At 35.2% G+C, this 22,242-nt stretch overlaps 1 protein-coding gene and 1 non-coding gene across 3 annotated transcripts in view; one reads left to right on the top strand and one right to left on the bottom strand.

Annotated features, from left to right (window-relative positions):
- mr (anaphase promoting complex subunit morula) overlaps nucleotides 1-22,242 on the bottom strand; it is a 59,244-nt gene that overhangs the window by 23,843 nt on the left and 13,159 nt on the right. Inside the window, exons 2-5 of one of the 2 annotated variants that reach the window (XM_085814954.1) lie at nucleotides 13,420-13,885; nucleotides 10,486-10,591; nucleotides 3,729-3,861; nucleotides 3,032-3,127 (exon numbers count right to left, since the gene is read on the bottom strand). In XM_085814954.1, coding sequence (XP_085671080.1) covers nucleotides 3,032-3,127; nucleotides 3,729-3,861; nucleotides 10,486-10,591; nucleotides 13,420-13,885 — 801 coding nt within the window. The remainder of the gene's footprint in view (nucleotides 1-3,031; nucleotides 3,128-3,728; nucleotides 3,862-10,485; nucleotides 10,592-13,419; nucleotides 13,886-22,242) is intronic. The other variant, XM_085814955.1, reaches the window with a different exon arrangement.
- TRNAT-UGU (transfer RNA threonine (anticodon UGU)) lies at nucleotides 12,376-12,448 on the top strand. The gene has a single exon. It is a non-coding gene; the product is annotated as a tRNA-Thr (tRNA).

Here is a 22,242-nt window from a genome sequence, read left to right as displayed (position 1 = left end):
ACTAAAATATCCCCAGTACAGGGTGAAGAGAATTAGATTAAATAACCTTTTAAATAAGTTTCACTTTTACAGGAAATATGAAAAATGAAAACGGTTTCATTCTTTATCTGCTCTATCTAATGTTTAGTGAGAATGCATTAGTTTCATCCAAGATATCTATAGCTGCAAAGAAAATATACAAAAGCCCTAATAAAGGATATTCTAAACCTTACAAAAGATTTAAAGAATGCAAATCTCCCCATTCAGATGCTAGAACTTTCACAGTTTTCAGTACTGAAGCAGATGAATAATCTACATTCTTAAACAAACAAACAAACACACAACAACAACAACAACAAAAAAAAAAAAAAAAAAAAAAAGGACGCACCAAGAAGAATCCGAATGGGATGAAAATTCGTAGAAGTGATATACATGTACAGAAAAACAAATGATTACAGTTTGAGAAAAATTGGATGATTTATCGAAGTGCTAGAGCTTCACAAAGTGAAAAGGTCAGTAACGTGTTCGTCCACCTCTGGCCCTTATGCAAGCAGTTATTAGGCTTGGCATGGATTGATAGATGTTGCGGATGTTCTGAGCGATATCGTACCAAATTCTGTCCAACTAGCGCGCTAGATCGTCAACAACCCAAGCTAGTTGGGGGCCCTGCCCATAATGCTCCACACGTGCTCAATAGGAGAGAAATCTGGTGACCTTGCTGGCCAAGGTAATGTTCAGCAAGCAGTAGAAACATGTGCAGTGTGGGAGCGGACATTATCTTGCTGAAATGTAAGCCCAGGGTGGCATGACATGAAGGGCAACAAACGGGCCTTAGAACTTTGAAGTACCGCTGTTGCTGTAAGGTTGCGAAGGATGACAACCAAAGGGGTCCTACTATGAAATGAAATGGCACCCCAGACCATCACTCCTGGATGTCGGCCGGAAAGAATGTCTGCCGGAAGACAGTCAGATTGGTATCACAGTGCTATCTGGGCATCTCCAGACTCGCCTTCGCTGGTCATCAGGGCTCATTTCAAAGCAGGACTCATCAATGAATACTATTCTACACCAGTCAGTGACGTTCCAGTGCGAATGAGCCCGACACCACTGCAAACGAGCTTGACGTTGTACAGAGTTCAATGGTAGCCAGCGCAAGGGGCTCTATGACCTCAGCCCCCTTTCTGTAAGCTGTCTATGAATGGTCCTTGTGGTCACTGAAGCACTAGTTGCATGTACAATCGATGATAATGATGCATCTGGGGCTGTGAGTGCCGCTCTGATGATTGCTCGGTCTTCACGTTCTGTTGTTTCTCTAGGCCTACTGCTTCCTTCTTGATGCTGTGTGTGGCCATGGTTCACCCATTCCTGCCACCATCATCTAATAGTGGCATCACTATTAGATGATGGTGGCAGAATGTCAAGCTATTCGGTGATAAGATCAACTGGCTTCTTTGAGCCCAATTACATGACCTCTCTCAAATTCTGACATCTGTGCATATCGTTCACACACCTGCATGCAAGGCATAGTTACTGTCTACCAGAGTACACGGAATGAAATTCATGAAGAATTTATGACCTGCAATTGTAATTTCTCCTCTTAAATATCCTGCCAGATGCGATGTAGCGACAACCGTTCATTCACTGGCAGCCAAAATGTAAAATTTTGCGTTTTACGTCGAAACCTTTAATCATATCAATTTGTGTCCAATTTGCTTTATATCTTCCCGGTGCATCTTTTTTTATTTATTTTATTTTATTTTATTTATTTATTTTATTTATTTTATTTTTTTTTTTTTGTCTAAGAGTTTATATAGCCATCTGCTCATACAAATCTATTTACTATTTCTTCTTTTCTTGTTAGTAAAAATTTCATAATTTCTGTCATAGCATCAGCTTTGAATAAAGCACCACCTGAAAAGCTCAATCAAAGAGCTTAAATGGAATCCCAGCATCCATTCAAGTTGATTCAAAGGTCATGAACACCATATGATATACTAAGATATACTTATTATATATCCTTATGGGACCCATCACCCTTTATTCCACAATAGAATGATGAAAGCCATGATATAACTGTGTTGTCTAGCCACTAAAATTAAAAATAGCAAACAGATAAGCTTTACATTTACATTTTTCTTGAAAACTTATAAACTCATAAAGTAATACATTTTTGTAAAATAAAATACAATAATCTGTATAAATTTAGTATATACTATAATTATTACACATATAATAAATATACTTGCTTTACCAAAAAATATTCAAATTTTTAATATAACATAAGGCAAATTGAAATAACAGATGTTAAGAATTTAAAAACAGAGTTTTTAAGGATGAATATTTAAACAGTTTCCTTTAAGTTTTCTACAAAAGGATTCTTTCGATTGATCTTTTATTTACATTATTAGTACACATTCATTATTACTCTTATTGCTTCATTCTTTATAACTTTAATTAATATGCTTATCTGTTTCACTGAAATTCAACTGTCAAATGAGTTTTCCTGCTTTTTCTAGCAAATGGTCTTTTACAGTGGGATATTGTGGATTCTCCTCTTTTTCTAGCTACCTATCTTTTACACCTATCTTAGCGTTTGTTCTGAACATAGAGAAAAGTGAGGGCATAGATAAAAAGAACTAAACTTCCTTTTTGTAAAAGTGTTTTTTCACTTCTCTGCCTTAGATGATATCTAACACATTTAATATTGATGATTTTAAAAAGTAGTAATTTTTCAGTTAAAATTTGTAGAAATTTTGGAAAAAGCTACATAAATGTAAAAAAAGTTTTAGTAGAAGATATTCATAATGTTATAGCCACTAAAATTTAAATTACATCGATTTTCATATATTTGGAGGTTCACTATAGACATATTAAATAAAATTAAGTGCAAAGGAAATAGATAGGACTAAAAGGCTTTTTTTCGTTATAGCCAGGGGTTTGTCATAAACTGGGTTTGCTACAGTGTAATTTGACTACAGTAGCAAATACACAAGAATAAATCATTTTAAAAAATAGTAAAATCAGTCACCTTGATGGAAATTTTGAAATTTACCTTATATTCAGACAACAATTTACTGACATGATCGTCATCACCTTTTATTCCACAATAGAATGATGAAAGCCACGATATAACTGTGTTGTCTAGCCACTAAAATTAAAAATAGTAAACAGGTAAGCTTCACATTTACATTTTTCTTGAAAACTTATAAACTCATAAAGTAATACATTTTTGTAAAATAAAATACAATAATCTGTATAAATTTAGTATATACTATAATTATTACATATATAATAAATATACCTGCTTTACCAAAAAAAAAATTTCAAATTTTTAATATAACATACGGCAAATTGAAATAACAGATGTTAAGAATTTAAAAACAGAGTTTTTAAGGATCAATATTTAAACAGTTTCCTTTAAGTTCTCTACAAAAGGATTCTTCCGGTTGATCTTTTATTTACATTATTAGTACACATTCAATATTACTATTATTGCTTCATTCTTTATAACTTTAATTAATATGCTTATCTGTTCCACTGAAATTCAACTGTCAAATGAGTTTTCCTGCTTTTTCTAGCAAATGGTCTTTTACAGTGGGATATTGCGGATTTTCTTCTTTTTCTAGCTACCTATCTTTTTATTATCCACTCAAGAAAAGATAACTCAGAAACTCAAGACCCTTATATTGTACCCAGTATTATATATAAATAATACATTATAATTATAAAATTCAAACACTTATACTTACTAATCTCAAGATCTTTAACAGAGGAATTTCAAAATTTCCTTTGCAAGAATCTTGTATATATTTTTCTACAACATCTTGTGCAACATTTATAGGAACATCTCCAACAGCCATTTGGAAGAATTGTAATTCATACCTGGAACATAAATAATTTTAGTTTGTTTCACACACTGCTTAATTAACACATATTTTTAAAAACTACACATGCAAAAAAAAAAAAAAAAAAAAAAAAAAAAAAAAAAAAAAAAAAAAAATCTTAGTATTTTCTGATTACATAGACTTCTCACTGGCAGGTTGCAATGCAGTATGTTGCCAAAATATTTATGTGGCAACCCATATTACCTGATAGCATTTACCTAACACTCTAAGTATGTGCATAAGCAAGTACCTTTATTTTGACTTTTGAAACTCAGCCATCATTTTTCTGATTAGCATTTCTTTTTGCTTTGATTATTTTGGTTTTCTCATAACAAATCATAATGGAAATTTGAAGTTTTGCTCAACAACAAAGAATGTAAAAATTCACATTCTATCAAGTTCTGTTTCTTAAACAACTGAATTTCATAGAAATGCAATAGAAAAAATTTCAAGCAAAGTATTAGAATGTGGGTCAAAGTTAGGTTCGAAGACAGCTGTATCTCATTTACAACAGCTACTCACTTTATTTATGCCAGTGCCCAGTTTGTACTGATTTTATTTTTAAACAAAAACAGATTGCTAAGCACAGGGAGAAAATAACAGTGCAAAAAAATTACAGAAATATTTCTTGAAAAAGTAAAGAATTTATTACTGATGTTCTTTATTTTTAAAATTTTATTGATGATTGCTTTTTTATAGAATTCTTAGTATGCCATTGTTTTGTGTGTGTGTGTGTGTATTTAATTATGGCAAAACACACTAGGGCTATCTGCCTAAGGGGAGGGATGCCTTCGTGGAGGACTTTCTAAGGGAAAATGGCTCGTATACACGTTACACATGGGGAAAACCACGAAAACACCCATGCAGCCAGCCCGTTCGCAGGATTCGAACCTCGGACCAAACTACCAGTGTTTAGCGACTTTACCGCTCGGCCGCTGGTGGGCATGCCATTGTTTTGAAAATGGCTCTTGCCTTTGTGCATTAATTTGATGAAAAATCAGCCACCAACAAGTTTGCTATCGCTGTCCATGGTCAGCAACAAATCTGCGAGTTTTCAGAGGAGATACAAATAATCAAAAAGTTCTATTCCTAACTTAAAATGCCTACCAGCAACTTTGCAGTAAAATCGCTGAACACTGGTAGTTCTGACCTGGGTTCGATTCCAGATGAATGGGCTGACTACATGGTCTTCCTCATGTGTAATGTGTATACGAGACAGTTTCCCTTTGAAAAGTTCTCTACGAAGGTATCCCTTCCCTTAAGCAGATAGCCATATTGTGCTTTATCATAACCAACTAAATCAAAACAAAACCTCATTTAAAATTTTTAATTAAATCAATTAAGTTTTCAGAAAATAGCTTTATCTCAAATTTACCTCTTTTATTGGCATTTTTAAGAAAAATGCAAACTACAACAAAAGCATTTTTAATTCAATATTTACAAGGTAAGTCAAAACTTTTTAAAGCTATAACTATTGTGAACGCTTATGAGACAGTTATGACATACTACGCATAACCCCTTTCAATGTGATGAAGGAAATGCTGTGATAAAGAAAGCAGAATTAAGCATCACCACTTTGAAAATCCATTTTCGCCTATCCTGGCCAACCAGTTACGCACATAATCATCCAGACCATTCCTACCTTCCACAAAACATTTGTGCCACAACAGTACAAAAAAGGCAATGGCTTTTTCAGTATATACTTGCTGGATCATTTTCACAGTCTTGGTTGTCATTTTGCTTAGTATGATAATAAAATTTGATGTTGTAACATGCCTGATGATGACCATTGTAACATGCCTGCCTGACTCTGATGTTGCTGATATAACCACTGTGCTTAGACTAATAGCTTGTTAACACATAATATACATGTGCCTCTGCATTTTGAGATACAGTACAAAGAGGATCTCACACAGCAGTCAGTCCACAAAATTACTGACTCTATTAATATCATATTTTCATGTCTTGTAAAAGTAAGCAACCTCCGATTACCATGAAATTTTACATACTTTTTTTCCAATTACTTTTTCATTTGTTTCTTATTAATTCTTGATTTTAGACTATTTAATAAACTGTTAAAAAACTAACATATCAGCAAAGAACTTATTATTCTCACTTATCATTTAATGGAATGGGTTAAAAAAATGTTGGAACCCCTTGCTGCCATAAGTACACGAGATAACGGTGCACAGTAGTCTGCTTTAAATTAATTTATTTAAAAATATATCATGTATTAATGTATACAGAATTCTTTATTATCATATTATATCAATTTTAATAACATCTTACTTAAATAGTATATCAAGTAAACTGAATTATGCATATTGCAAACATCCTGGCTTATATCCTGCTTGGATATATGTGTTTACTATTATCCAAGATTAGTTTTGGAAAGTATACTGATCATCAAAATTAAAGAATAATGAAAGAAATAAAGCATAACTGAATGGAAAATTATTAATTGGAATTTGCACAAAAGCCTTAGTTAACATAAATTACGTTTGGCAGTTGATTATTTGCAAAATATTGAAATTAAAATCAAATTTATAGAAATTGGAAAATGATGAAAAAACTAAATCACCTCTTGTGGAAATTTAATATGATGTATGGTCACCTTAGATACGCATACTTCACATCTTGATTTCATAGACTTTACCAAAGTGTAAAGTGGAAAAGATCAAGTCTTGTGGAACTGTATGACACTCTTCTAAAAGTGCACTTTTCAGTTCCTGGAGGGTCCAAAGAGGTGTTTCTCGCACAGAAATTCAGAACCGTAAAACATCCCACACAGGCTCATCGAAATCCACTTGAAAGGTACCTTCTGTTTGCAAGTATTATAACACCATAGATGCTCAATGAGCCCCTAATGCAATGTTATTTCATGTGGGGAGGGGGGGAAACAAAAAAAAAACAGGTAAACTTTTAAGGTAATCCATGACATGGTGGGATACTGCTTGTCCCACTGCGCATCTAGAGCAGAAAAATAGCATCTTCGCATGAGCGTAAATTCTCCTTACATGCTTATCTAAAGTGCTAGTTTTAGAAAATGAAGATATAAAAACGTTTTTGAATAACTGTCTAGAAAATATTGATCATATTGGCAAAATAAAAAATATTTTTTTCAAAAAAAATTACTTAATTTAAAAAAAAATCACTCTCAGCATGACTTTTTAGATATTTTTTAATGATATCATAATAGATTTGAAACAGAGAAGATTTTTGCTCCAGTACTTTATTTGCTATAGGTTTGAAAAGGAAGATATTTAGAAGGCCATCATGTATATTTACATTTCCCCTCTCTTTCCTCTGCTTAGGATATTTTTCTATTGTGAATCACACTCACATATTTATTCAGTATTCAATGACATTCCATGTTACAGAGTTATATTTTTATTTCTTTTGGAAAAATACTAAATATTTTTCAAGTATTAATGTTATTGCAATTCATTAAAAAATATAAATTTGCATTATCAACATATAAAATGAACATGATACTTGAATTTAAAAATAATTGGACGGGTGCTGCCATCTAGTAGCAGCAATTCCTACATGCGCGGTGGGACATATTTGTCCCACCTTTTAATTTCAACCATTTTTAATTAATATATATGAATTCAAATAATTTCTATTACAAAAGGAAACTTTCACATGAAAATAATCATTCTAACAACAAAAGTTGTTATTCAAACCATTTAAATTTCATTAGAAATTAAGAAAAAAAAAAAAAAAAAAAAACTGCTTCAAAATTAGACCTGCAAAGAATTTTTATTTTACATTATTTCCATGAATGAATACCAGTGCTGCCATCTGTTATACATTTACAGAACTAAAAGGCATAATTGTATGTATTTTAAATTTTCTATAACTACTGAATAGTGATCACTCTCAGAAACCACATTCACTTTAAACAACACTACAGATTGGAATTCTAACATGTGTCCATTGTGCACCACATTATCAATTACCGAATTTTCTTATTGCCGGCACTAACGTATGCACAAAAGTGCAATTTGTGTTCAATTGTTTTAATTGACATAAATAATTATAGCACTGTGCATTGGTTGCAACATTAACTTAGTGAGCATATTTTGTCATTATTCTTTAATTTTGATGATCAGTGCATTAATTGCAGATACAAGGGTACTATTATATGTATATAAGCCACCAGAGGGCCTCACCTATGCGCCAGCAGCGAGAGCGAGGTGAAACAAGAGTATGACATTAGACAGAGAGTCTTCTATTCCATGCAAAGGTGGTAAGATGTCTCCACGAGAAGGTAGTAAGACGTAGTTCTCCACGAGAACGTGGTTAAATAATGAACTCTATGTTTCCACGTGAAGGTGGTAACTTGACTGCATATACGACAGCTAGTGCGAGTAGTTATAAAATTCTAAAAGTGATAAAGAACGGTGTTTATATCTAACAAGTGCGAGAAGGCATAACAGCACTTGTATTTAATTCAATCTGTACCTTTTCTGTTATTTTTATTAAATGTTTCGTGGTGTGGAAACATTGGACTTGTTAATGGACCCTGGACTAGCATTCTCAACTCCCCTACTACATGTATATAGTTAAACCTTGGATTATGAATGCGTCATATCACAAACATTTATCATAAACGAAAAATAGCTCAAATAATAAATTGTATCCTGAATTACAAATACTCAAGTTCATAAGAAATGAACTTCAAAGGTGTTTTGAAGTAACTTAAACTACAAAATTAACACTTGGGGACATCTTGAAAAATTTTAATATTTCCTGTTGCTTAACTCTCATTAATAAAGCCCGGTAGCGAGTGACTTAGCGAAGCATGAACTTGGCCTTGAGGAAGTTATGGCCAGAGTGTATTGCAGGCACAGACTTAGTTTTAATACATAGGTCATTTCTTGTTCTTTATGATATTGTGTCTCTAACTTGGGATTTAAAGTTAACAATGAACATGTGAAGGAATTTCTAGAGAATAGTAAAGTTCTGCAACAAAAGCCGACTGTGAAGGCAATGTCTTCAGAAGAAGAAAGAAAAGATTATCTTAGTTCACAATATGTAAAATTTTTACGAAAGAGGGCAAGATACAAAATTTACATTCAAATCTTGATATCATTTTAATAAATCTGTAGTAAGTAGAGCATATATCAATAAAAGTGCCACTTTAGAAACACTTTAAAACATAGATAACAATAAATCACTTGTAAAAATTTTTGGTGCAATGGAGACTCAATGAGCCTCATGCAGAGATAAGTAAGCACTAAGAGATAAGGAAAAGATGAAAGATGCCCCACAAAGAGAAGTGCATTTTGAAAAGGGATACCTCATATAAACAATAACATCTCTTTTCCCCCCTTCCTCATCACTTTTCTTCTTCCAGATACCGTAAATTTAAATTAAGTTTTCAAATCGGTTATCTATTTAATATCACATTTATCTTTCTCTGCCTTAGATTTTATAGATTTTTTTAATACAATATTGTTATAAAGTTTAAATAAATGTGGATGGTCCAAGAATGAATTAATCCATTTTATATTAATTCTTATGGGGAAATACTTAAGGTTTATGAACTGCATTCAGGAACAAATTAAATTTATGAAACAAAATTTCATTGTACATACTGTTGCATGCGTATGAGTTCGTAATAGATTAAATGCACAAGTCTGATGAAAATTTATTCTTATCACAAGAAATAAAACAAAATGCTGAAATTTTTCCTCACAGATATTCGTACAATATCATACAATAGTTATATTTTTAACTACTCAAACGTTAAATAGAATACAATTCAAAGTGCAGAGAAAGCTAATCTGATCTCAAAATTACAGCAGCTAGGTAAAAAACGACAACTTAGTAAACAACTGAACTGAGATGTTTTACTCTGGCTTCGTGAAGCTTTTTTAAACGTTCAACAAGAACATTCTGATAATTTCCATTTTCTTGAGGTTTCTGGAAAGCAAAAGAATTACAGTTAACATTGTAGTCAATTACATTTATTCAAATTAAATATCAATTACAGAGATAAACTTTTATTAAATGCTAAATGCAAATGCTCTTGTATTTTTACTTTTCTGGCATAGCTTTCTCTTAAAATTCGTCACGCACTGCATTGCATGGGGAAATAAAACATTTTAATTACAATTCTAGTACTAAAAATACAAACTAAATACAAAATCTGTAACAATACTTTTTAAATATTCCCATATAAATGAATCAGTATCTTGCAAGGGAAAGAAATCGATACAAAATAGAAAGGGTATTATTTCTTCAGTTATAATCAATAAAATATGCATTTCTTGTGAGCTTTGGAGAACTGAGATTTTAGATAAAAACCAGTACCTAGTTGGTGGTTAAAAAATAGCTAGTATTCTACATGGGAAAAAGCACTGCAGATAATGCATTCAGTTATAAGGATCTGAACCCATGGAGAAATATTAATATTTCCTTCATCTGGCCATTGGTAAGTTCAAGACATATCAGCTTTTCAATACATAAAATAGATAAATTAAATAAAACATACATAAAATAAATATATTCTATAAGTCTAAGAATTTGCAATGTTTTCTGTTAACATTTCTTTAAAAGTATTAAATTTTAAAATATATTTTAGAAAAAAAAAAAAAAAAAAAATACTTACAATTTGTTAGTTGCAGCATAAAATTCATCCAAATATTCCTGACAACAACAAGCCTCTGTACTATTATCACAATAACAACACTGCAAAGTAGGTTCAGATTCTTCTTCTGAAAAATAATTATATTGCTTTAAATGAATGCATTTATCAAGATATATTTTAACTGTTAGTTGATACAATTAAGTAATCATAATTTAATAGTTTTGAAAGACATATTTGACAGTTTACATTATTGGATTATTTCTAAACTACTTTGATGGTCATTAAATTAGACACATTAGAAAAGTTTTTGGTTTAATGACATTTTCAATTTGCCATGAGTGTATCAACAAACAATAAACTCACTTAGCTTAGAAACATGTGTAAATAGAAATAAAATATGTATTAATATTACCTATTTTGATTTTTACCTAAAATTTGTGTGTGTGTGTGTGTATTAAGAATACGGCTGCCTAAGGAGAGGGATGCCTTTGTGGAGGACTTTCTATTTTATTTAATCTTTTTTTCTTTTCTCCAGGATGTTATTAGGTACTGGATTCCAGCATGGCATTACTGAAAAATTCATACAACCAATGTTTTAAAAACTATGTTCAATTATTTAGAATGATTCATGTTTGAAAAATACTTTAAATTATTATTTTAAGTATTATTTGTACTAATATGTATATTCATAAATATTAATCAATCTTTTCACTTATGCCGAAGGCACAGTAACATCTTACCTACCAAATGTCTGTCCAAAGTATTTACAGAGTTCAGCAAATACTCAGAATATTCTAACCTGTAGTAATTGAAAATTACCTAGTTAAGGCACACGGGAAAAGAACTAAAGAAAAGAATAAGCTGATAACAGGAAGAACCTGTTATCAGCTTATTCTTTTCCTTTTAGCAATATGCTCAAATAAAAAGTCCCATTCAACAAATTAATTTCCATTAGACATTTAAAAAGGTTAAAAGATAATTTGGAAAAGCAGAAAATGATATGTACCTCTCTTTATATAAAGAGAGGCAGACATCATAATTATTGAATATATTATAAAGATTGTACATAAAATTTTCCAAAGTTGTAATAATTTATCTATTGAAGGGAAAAAAAAAAGTCATGCTATACAATGAACATAAAATCTTCCCCTGGCTACAAAAATTAATGGTTTCTGGAAATGGTAACCTGCAGTAATCCAGTATTTAAGAATAATGCTTTTCTTAATAAATTCAACATATGCTTCCTTTGTAGCCTGGAACAATGCCAAATCCAGTTCTGACTACATGTTTTTCAACATTAACTTTGTAATACTTAACACAGCATACGCTATCCTCGTTTTTTAAAACATTAGTTTTACAAAATAGTATGGTAAAGACTCTAGCCTATCTATAACTCCAGATGAAGAAATTAAGAGGAGTAATAACAGGTGAGTATGAAGGCCATAACGTTGAATCAACCTTTCTGATTCATCTGGCTGGAAGTTTTTGTATACAGGAATTGATGAACGACAGAGCCCAGGAAAAAAATGCACTATCTTGCAGGTAAATAGTCCACGGCTTACATTTTCTAACTGAGGTGCAAAGAATAATTACAATGCTTGTTCTGATAAATAAAAAAGGTTCAGTAACCTTAAACTGTATTTCTCCCACCTTCTTAGCATGCCTTCGTGGTGTAGTGGTCAGCACGCTCGATGCGCATTCGAGAGGTCGTGGTTCGAGTCCCTGCAAAGGGGTTGCTCATTTTTAATGTCTCCTGCTTCCAAATAACCTAATGTCTTTACAGTGGCACCCGAACTAAAAGGTGGTGGATGATGATTTATCACCACTAGGATTTGGCGAATGAGTCTCTAAAACACCAGTTGCTTTTTAGAAGGGAGAGTATATAAGGTAGTTCTCCCACCTTCTTAGTATGCCTTCGTGGTGTAGTGGTCAGCACGTTCGACGTGTATTCGAGAGGTCCGTGGTTTGAGCCCCGGCGAAGGCGTTGCTAATTTTTCCTGTTTTCTGCTTCTAAATAACAAATGTTATGCATTAGGCCACACCAACAATTCACCTCACTACTATCTCTTTCTGTTTGAAAAGTAGCATTAGATTTTCTGATTTCCAGATATGCACATTATTGCATATTTACCTAGCCAGATACAAGAAAGTTTGATTCATCAGAAAAATACATGTGGATTTGCATCTCATCAGCAAAATCAATGCACTTGAGAGCACATAAGTCAAGCTGTTTGTGAAAAATTTGGACTGCTATTCTCTGCGGCATTTGAAGTTCCTATAATGCATGAGTTAATTTAACAGGCCTGTGCCAAGACGAATAACAAATACGGTCCTCAAGCTCATTACTCACAGTATGCCTGCCACTTCTCAGAAGGTTACAAACACCATTTTAAAAATGTTCTTACCCGCTCCTAATATTCTTATTTAATACTTAATATCCACAGGATTACATCTACACAAACTTCTGACCTGCCACAGAAAAGAGAAGAGTAATTTTGTTTCATTACACTATAACATAAACTGAGGGTTTTTTTTTTTTTTTTTTTTTCATTAATGGCATTTTATTTTTTAATATGTCCTGCTTATGATCTATTGCAAGTTTTATGCAATAAATAAAAATTTCAAATTTCTGTCATACATTATTTTATGTAAAGTTTTTGTAATCAGAAAAACAGTTTATGTTCATTCTGTATACTTTTACAAAAATATTCAGGAATGATAAAATAGCATTCATGTATTTAATGCAAGGAGAAGTTAATAGTTTAATACTAAAAATAATTTCTAGCTTAAATTGCATTTGGCATTAATTGCATTTGGCTTCTGTATTAATTTTTAACTGACAGAAGAAATAAATATGATTTGCATGCAGCTACAACTGAAAGACAAGAAAACAAATCAATACCAACCATTTGAAAACAATACTGTATATTATATATAAAACAAAAATATGCATACCTTTAATTAATTTGAACTTAGACTGATATGCTTTAAATGCCTGGGTATAAAAATCTACAAGCACAGCTCTAAAATCTACAGGCCACTTTGCAAAAAGTAAGCATCTGGCAACAGAAAAAAATTCATCCATTACAGACACTTTCACAGCTTCCACACTTCTCTGAGCATCAGGGGGTAGTGCATGTACTTGAAGCAGTAAGTTTTCTTGCAGAGACTGTAGTTTAATAACTGCTGGAAAATATGACTGCAAACAGTTGTAAAGAAGATTTAATGCATAAGGAAATTTCCAAAATTTGCCTCTTTCACAGTTTCTGAAACATTTCCAAAATTCTGGTATTATCACATTTTGCATATCTTCTTGAAATGAATTTATAAACCACTCTTTAATTATGTGAGCCATTCCATACTGATGTAAAACTGCAACAGCAGATGAAAACTCTGAGTCAGATGGGGGTAATTTTCCTTCCTGCAATAGGCAAATCAAAATTTTTAGAAGAAAAACAATTTTAAAATAATGTTAGACATAGCAATTTCAAATCCAAAAATTTCATTTTAAATGCTATTGAAAAATGCAAAAGATTTCCTCAGCCTCAGATAAAAGTAAAATCAATTTATATACTATGTACATAGTGTATTCGGAAACTAAGTACCGTTTCATTCTAGCGCCGTCGCAGTGCTGTGATAGGCATCCCGCGCATGCACACTAGTCTTTCTTGTTCACTGACTTTCAATTGTCGCCATTTTGGTTGCTCTATGTTGTGTTTTCAGTTTGCTGTGCACATTCAAAATGTTTAAGACAATTAGTTCTCCTGCTGACTGTGAGATTCGTGCCGTGATTAAATTTTTGAACGCAAGGAATGTTAAACCGGCCGAAATTTATCGTCAAGTGACAGAAATTTACGGTGAATATGCGATAAGTGATGGAATGGTGAGAAAGTGGGTAAGAACATTTAATGCAGATCGAACAAATGTCCACGCCGAGGCTCCGAGTGGTCAGCCTTCTGTTGTCACCGATGATTTGATAAGGAAAGTTGATGACGCAATTTATGAGAACAGATGCTTCACAATGACAACTTTTTCAGAGGCATTTCCACAAATTTCACGTACTGTTTTGTTCGAAATTGTGTCTGACCGCTTGGATTATCGCAAACTGTGTTCCCGATGGGTTCTAAAAATGCTCACTGATGTTCGCAAAACAAAGCGACTTGGTAGCGCCCTGACATTTCTCACGCAGTACAGTGATGAGGGAGAAAACTTTTTAAACCAAACTGTGACAGGTGATGAAACTTGGGTGTGTCATTTCACACCAGAATCGAAACAACAATCAATGGAGTGGAGACACACTCATTCTCCAAAAAAAAACAAAAGTTCAAAGTGACAATGTCATCACAAAAAATCATGTGCATTGTCTTCTGGGATAAGAAAGGCGTTTTGCTTACTGAATTTCTTCCCAGAGGTGAAACCATTAATGCGGCATGATATTGTGAGACTTTAACAAAACTAAGGCGTGCCATTCAAAACAACGAAGAGGAATGCTCAGTAAAGGAATTGTGTTGCTCCATGACAATGCTCGGCCCCATACTGCTGGTGTCATTTAATCGTTAATTCGACAGTTTCATTGAGAGCAGTTCAATCACCCGCCGTACAGCCCGGACTTGGCGCCGTCCGACTATCACTTGTTTCTGCACATGAAGCGCGAGCTTGGTGGCAAGCGCTTTGGATCTGATGATGACACGAAAAATGCTGTGGAGTCGTGGTCATCGAAACTGGCGGGAAGTTTCTTTGATGGTGGTATACAAAAACTGGTCACCCGCTATGACAAGTGTTTGATCATTCGCGGAAACTATGTTGAAAAATAGTTTAAGACATGTATTTTCAAGTAAAAATAAAATTGGATTCGAAAAAATAGTTTTACTATTTTTTTTTCGAAACGGTACTTATTTTCCGAATACGCCTTGTATTTACATATATAAATTAATGCATTTAAAAATAGTAACAATATTCAAACATATATTTATAATATATTGTTATGGATTTGGTATTTAAATAGCTAATGTTAGTTGAATTATAAATTAAATTGTTTTATTCCCCATGCAGTGCAGAGCGTGACGAATATTAAAGGAAAGCTAAGCCGGAAAATTAAAAATACAAGAGCACGTGCATTTAACATTTAATAAATAAATATCTCTTTCGAGAAAGTTCCAGAAAATTTTTGCACGTGATTTAAAAACCTTATATAAGCGGCATGAAAACCTCTCAATTCGTAGTTGTTATTTTTAGTTAGTTTGTTGTTGTTTTAAGAGTTTGTTTAGAAAACTGCTCTTGTTGACTGTAGCGAATTCGTGGATTAGCTTTCTGTAGCTGTTTATTTAAGTTCTGTTGAACGTTTGAGTAGTTAAAAGATAACTACTATGAGATATTGTAATACTGTACGAATATCTGAGAAAATTGAAGTATTGTGTTTTATTTATTTGTGATACTAATAAATCTTATTCATTTTTCATCGGACTTGTGCACTGAATTCCAAACGAACCCGTACACACGTAACAATTTTTGGTGTCAGAAGTGAGATTTGAATGCCAATCACAAGAGCGACGGAAGAACAGTTAAAGGCAATTCATGGCAGCCTCTGCTGCATTTAAAGAAGAGATGAAAGATTCTATTAGAGAAGAGATTAAATCGCTTAAAGAGAAGATGATATCTGGTCAGGAAAAGATGGAAGATTCCGTTAAAGGAGAGATGAGATCTGTTAAAGAGGAAATGAAAGCGGGACAGGAATGCGTTAAAGACGAGATGAAAAGAGAAATTACCTGCGTAATAGAAAACAAATTCGAGGCTATAGAAGATAGGATAGACTTAATCGAAAGTAAGGTTGGACAAATTGAAGAAAGAGTTTGTGCCGTCCAACACCAAATCGAACAACAAATTGATGACAGGGTTTCTGCAGTTGCCAAAGAAGTGGATACTTTAAGGAAATTCATAGCGATAGCAGGGAGCAATTCGGATGGTTTTAAATGTTTACCCATGCCTGCTCATCCCTCACTGAACTTATCCACATATGATGGGAAGACATGCTGGCTAGTGTATAAGACACAATTCTCAATAGTGGCAGAAGCGAATGAATGAGATCCCCAAGCTAAGGCCTGTTATCTCGCTGCTTCTTTGAGTGCATATTCAGCAGATATCCTTTAGACTCTTCCCGAAAGCAAAAGGTTAGATTTCGAAGCTCTGTCCGGCACGTTGGAGCTACGCTTTGGGAAAAAGTGTTTAAAGAACTACAACAGGCTTAAATTAAAATCTCGTCAACAGAAACCCATGCAAACACTTCAGGAGCTTGCCACGGATGTTGAAAGGCTGTCCCATCTCGCCTTTTGGGAGTGCCCGACCGAAACAGGAGAAATCCTATCGCTGCAATATTTTATCGATGGCATCCAGGACCCTGAGATACAGAAAACACTGTGAATGGCTGATGTTAAATACTTGAAAAGTGCTCTAGTGTACGCCATGAAATTCAAGGCAGCCCAGCAAGCAACTCGTAGAGACCGCCACCCAATCAGAGCTCATGTCCAGGAGCCAAGGGATCAAGTCACTTGTTCATCTAGACGATATAACCAGACTACTCAATGCCTTGAGAAGAAATATTAGTGAAAAGAAGCTGACCTTAAAATGTTGGAACTGTGGAGCTGAAGGACACATATGGCGGAACTGCAGAACACCCCAGGGTACAGATGTTAAGACTGCTCCTAGCAAACAGCAGGGAAACTAATTACTGGCCATCTTGCGGGGCGGAGGTTGCCAGATAATGAAAAGCCCCAGTTTAAAGCCCTTCAGATTTCTGCAGTAAGAGGCAGCAGTAATGGACTTTTCATAATAGGACATATTAACGGAGTTCCCTGCAATATGATGATAGATACAGGAGCAAACGTTACTATCATCCGAAAAGATTTGGCTGAACAACTGGGAAGCAAACTTATCTGCCCTGCGTTACCCTACAGACTGTGTCCGGTGAGAAGATCGACATCGATGGAAAAGTAAATGTTAACATCACGTTTGGAAGTGCCGCTTACCATCACACGGCATATGTAGCAGAGATCACTGATTCTTGCATACTCGGATTGGACTTTCTAAGGAAATACAATTTTTCCTTGGACTTTAAAAATAATGAATTGCATTCTACATCTGAGGTCATAGCCCTATTTGGAATAAATGATGGAGTGAAATCTATCCACAAAATTATAGCTCAAGATAATATCACAATACCCACAAGAACCGAGTTTTTACTTCCTGGATCCATAGCCGAAAATAGAAATTTCCGCTACGGCATTATAGAATATCCCAATAACTGTAATAGCCCAAAAAGAGTACTAGTAGCCTCAACACTCGTCGACCTATCCAGAACGGTTATCCCGGTGAGAGTCGCCAATGTAACTGAGAAGGGGAGAATTATTAAGAAAAGAGAAGTGGTTGCAGCGTGTACTCCAGTAACCAGCGTTGAAAGAAAGAGTAACATCCAAGAGTCCGTGTCCTCAGAAAGCATTACATCGGAGTTATTGCAGAATGCGCAATTAAACGATAAAGAGAGGAATGCTGCCAATCGCGTCATTAAAGATCTTCAAGTTGTTTTCTCCCGCTCGTCTTCTGACGTGGGTCGAACTAGTTTGACACAACATAGAATCGATACCGGCGATCATCCCCCGATTAAGCAACATCCAAGACGTCTACCGTTTGCTAAACAGGAAGTGGTGCGAACACTGTTAAAAGATATGGAAGAAGGCGATGTCATCGAGCCTTCAGTAAGTCCATGGGCATCTCCCATCGTCCTAGTCAGAAAGAAAGACGGCTCAACAAGATTTTGCGTCGACTATCGCCGGTTGAATGAGGTTACGAAGAAAGACAGTTACCCTCTTCCTAGAATTGACGACATTCTAGACACTCTGGAAGCAAGTGGTTCTCAACACTTGATTTAAAGAGTGGGTATTGGCAGGTAGAAATATAGCCTGAAGACCGAGAAAAGACGGCATTTACTACGGGACAAGGGCTTTGGCAATTCAAGGTGATGCCGTTTGGACTGTGTAATGCGCCGGCAACATTCGAACGTCTTATGGAGACTGTTTTGAAAGGCCTTTCCTACGAAGCCTGCCTGATATACCTGGACGACATCATCATCGTCGGAAAGAGTTTTGAAGAACATTTAGAAAATCTTAGGAAGGTGCTTCAGAAACTAAAAGAAGCCAATCTGAAGCTGAGTCCCGCTAAATGTAAATTGTTCCGAAAGGAAGTGACTTACCTGGGACATGTCATCTCTGCAGAAGGTGTGCGCACGGATCCTGAAAAGGTATCAGCGGTTAAATCCTGGAAACGTCCCGAAAATGTCCAACAGCTGAGAAGCATCCTAGGGCTTTGCACCTACTATAGGAGATTCGTGAAGGACTTTTCTTCCATCGCAAGACCCCTTCACAAGCTGACAGAGAGCAAGCAAAGATTGTTATGGACAAAAGAATGCGAGGATGCATTTAGCAACTTAAAGGAGGCTTTAACATCTGCTCCAATCCTGACGTATCCTCAGCTCGACCGACCATTTATTCTCGACACCGAAGCGAGCAATGAAAGTGTCGTTGCTGTTTTGTCCCAAGAAATAGACGGCCAAGAACGTGTAGTGGCGTACTGGAGCAAGTGCCTGTCTAAACCGGAGAGGAATTATTTTGTCACCAGGAAAGAATTGCTCGCCATAGTCAAAGCTGTAGAACAGTTCCATCAATATCCATACGGCAGAAAATTCCTGCTCCGCACCGATCATGCATCATTGACCTGGCTTTTAAATTTCAAGAATCCTGAGGGTCAAATAGCCAGGGGGATACAGAGACTCAAAATATGACATCACTATCCGTCATCGTAAGGGATCATCACACGGAAACGCCGACGCCCTGTCTAGAAGACCTTGCCAAGAAAGCTGCCGATATTGTTCCAGGGTGGAAGCGAAATACGAGCTGATGACTCCGGTCGCAAGACAAATTACAACATCAACATCGGCTGATCGAGAACCGTGGAGTGATGATGAAGTCAGGAAAGACCAGCTGGAAGACCGCGACATTAAACCCATAATTGATTTAATGGAGTCATCAACCAGAAAACCTACCTGGCAGGACATTTCTATCTGTAGTCCTACAACCAAACAGTATTGGGCACTCTGGGATTCACTTCACATTCGAAACGGCGTCTTATACCGGAAATTCGAATCGGATGATGGGAAGACGTTCCGATGGCAGCTGATACTTCCAAGATCCCGCATTCCTGATGTCCTTAAAGAACTACATAACAGCCTTACGGGAGGTCACTTTGGAATAATGAAGACCTTACAGAGAGTTCGTGAGCGCATTTACTGGAATAATGCAAAGGATGACGTGCAAAAGTGGTGCTGATCCTGCGATGCCTGTGCAGGTCGGAAAGGACCGAAGAGACGCAGCCGAGGCAAGCTGCAACGTTACAACGTAGGGGCGCCTTTTGAACGTATCGCCTTTGACATCTTGGGACCTCTGCCACGAACTGCTGATGGCAACAAATACATACTCGTTGTCATTGATTACTTCACCAAGTGGCCTGAAGCGTACCCTGTTCCTGATCAAGAGGCTGTCACAGTAGCTGAGGTAATGATACAGAACTGGATTTCCAGGTTCGGAGTGCCTCTTCAGTTACATTCCGATCAGGGAAGGAATTTTGCCTCGGCAGTAATCAAAGAACTATGGAAATTACTCGGCATTGACAAAACTCAAACGACGCCATTGCATCCCCAGTCGGACGGCATGGTAGAGAGGTTCAATCGAACCATCCTTAATAACCTTTCATTAGTGGTTTCCAGAAACCAACAGGACAGGGACAAGAAATTACCACTCTTTTTACTGGCTTACCGCAGTGCTGTCCATGAGACTACCGGCTATTCTCCATCACAAATGCTCTTCGGTCGTGATCTTCGTCTGCCTTGTGATCTATTGTTTGGCCGCCCTCCGGATGCTCCTTCATCGTCTGAGAAATATATTCAAGATCTCCAGGCCCAGTTTGAAGTGATGCACAACTTTGCACGAGAGCGAGTCAACTTGGCGACGGAGAAGATGAAGACCCGATACGACACAAGAGCTACTGAACATCAATTCCACGAAGGAGACAAGGTGTGGTTGTGGAATCCGACTCGACGGAAAGGACTTTGTCCGAAATTACAGTCACCTTGGGATGGCCCGTGCACAGTCCTAAACAGGCTGAATGACGTCGTGGTTCGGATTCGGAAGTCTTCGAACTCTAAAACTAAAGTTGTTCATTACGACAGGTTAGCTCATTACTATGGTCATAGTACATAATGTAAATAATTGTAAATAGTGTAAGACCATGGTCCTTTTTGTTTTTAAATGTGTATTTGATTTGATTTGTATTTAGTATTTGATTTGCATTTAGTATTTGATTTGTATTTGATAGCATTTGTTTAAGTTATCTATTGCATTTATTTTTCATGTTCTTTATTATTGTAATGTAATGCTTATTAATGCATTTACGCCACAGTTGTAAGTTTGGCTTCCTGTCCAGGGATTGTACTGCCCGGGACGTGCAGTTCTTGGGAAGGGGGCAGTGCTACGAATTTGGTATTTAAAAAGCTAATGTTAGTTCAATTATAAATTAAATGGTTTTATTTCTCGCGCAGTGCAGCGCGTGACGAATATTAAAAGAAAGCTAAGCCGGAAAATTGAAAATACAAGAGCGCGTGCATTAAATAAATAAATATCTCTTTTTGATTTCGAGAAAGTACTGGAAAATTCTAGCGCGTGATTTTTAAAATCTTACAAAAGGAGGAAAACATCTCAGTTCGTAGTAGTTGCTTAGTTTGTTGTTTAGAAAACTGCTCTTGTTGATTGTAGCGAATTCGCGGATTAGCGTTCTTTAGCTGTTTTGAATTACGTTCTATTGGACATTTGAGTAGTTAAAAGATAACTACTGTGAGATATTGTAATACTGCATGATAATTTGAGAAAATTTAAGCATTTTTGTTGTGATAATAATAAATTTTTGTTCATTTTTCATGGGACTTGTGCATTCATTTCATAACGAACCCGCACGCACGCAACAATATGATTATAGCATAAAACAAAAATAATAGAGTATAAGTCTGCTAATAAGCGCACCAGTGGCCGAGCGGTAGAGTCGCTGAACGCAGGTAGTTTGGTCCGAGGTTCGAATCCCACAAACGAGCTGCCCGCAACGGCGTTTTCGTGGCTTTCCCCATGTCTAATGTGTATACAAGCCAGTTTCCCTCAGAAAGTCCTCCCTTAGAAACCAATTTTAAAACGTAATAAAATTACACACACACACAAAAAGAAAAAAAAATCTGATAGCTTTCAGATTTTATATTACTCCCAAAAGGCCGGTTTTTTAAATTTTTTGCGTGTTACATTTATTTATTAAATATTATGTTCTTCGCATTTAAACCATAAAATTCAATTCAACAGCAAGATCATATAATTTAAAAAGAGCATATATTTAGAATTTCCGATACATAGTTTCGCACGCTAGAAATGAAAATGTTTTTTTTTTTCCTCTTTTTTTTTCCATACAATGTTGCCATTCCTCGCTTTGAAATCATTCAGTTTCTTAATCAAACACTCATAAATGCTTTACAAAATATGAAATAGATAATAAAACAAATTCCCAGTTCCAAATTTTGCCCTCCAAGATGCCTATATTAGGATGGAGGATTTCGTTATTCAAAATTCCATGGTTCTAGGTACCGTTGTTTTATTGTCTTTCAATTGTCGCCATTTTGGTTGCTCTATGTTGTGTTTT

This window comes from Stegodyphus dumicola, chromosome 4 (assembly GCF_044657685.1).
Source record: "Stegodyphus dumicola isolate Sdum_Otavi_A_Nest chromosome 4, ASM4465768v1".
Lineage (NCBI taxonomy): Eukaryota > Metazoa > Arthropoda > Arachnida > Araneae > Eresidae > Stegodyphus > Stegodyphus dumicola.
The sequence above is the reverse complement of the archived record's forward strand: the minus strand, read 5'-3'. Positions and strand labels throughout refer to the sequence as shown.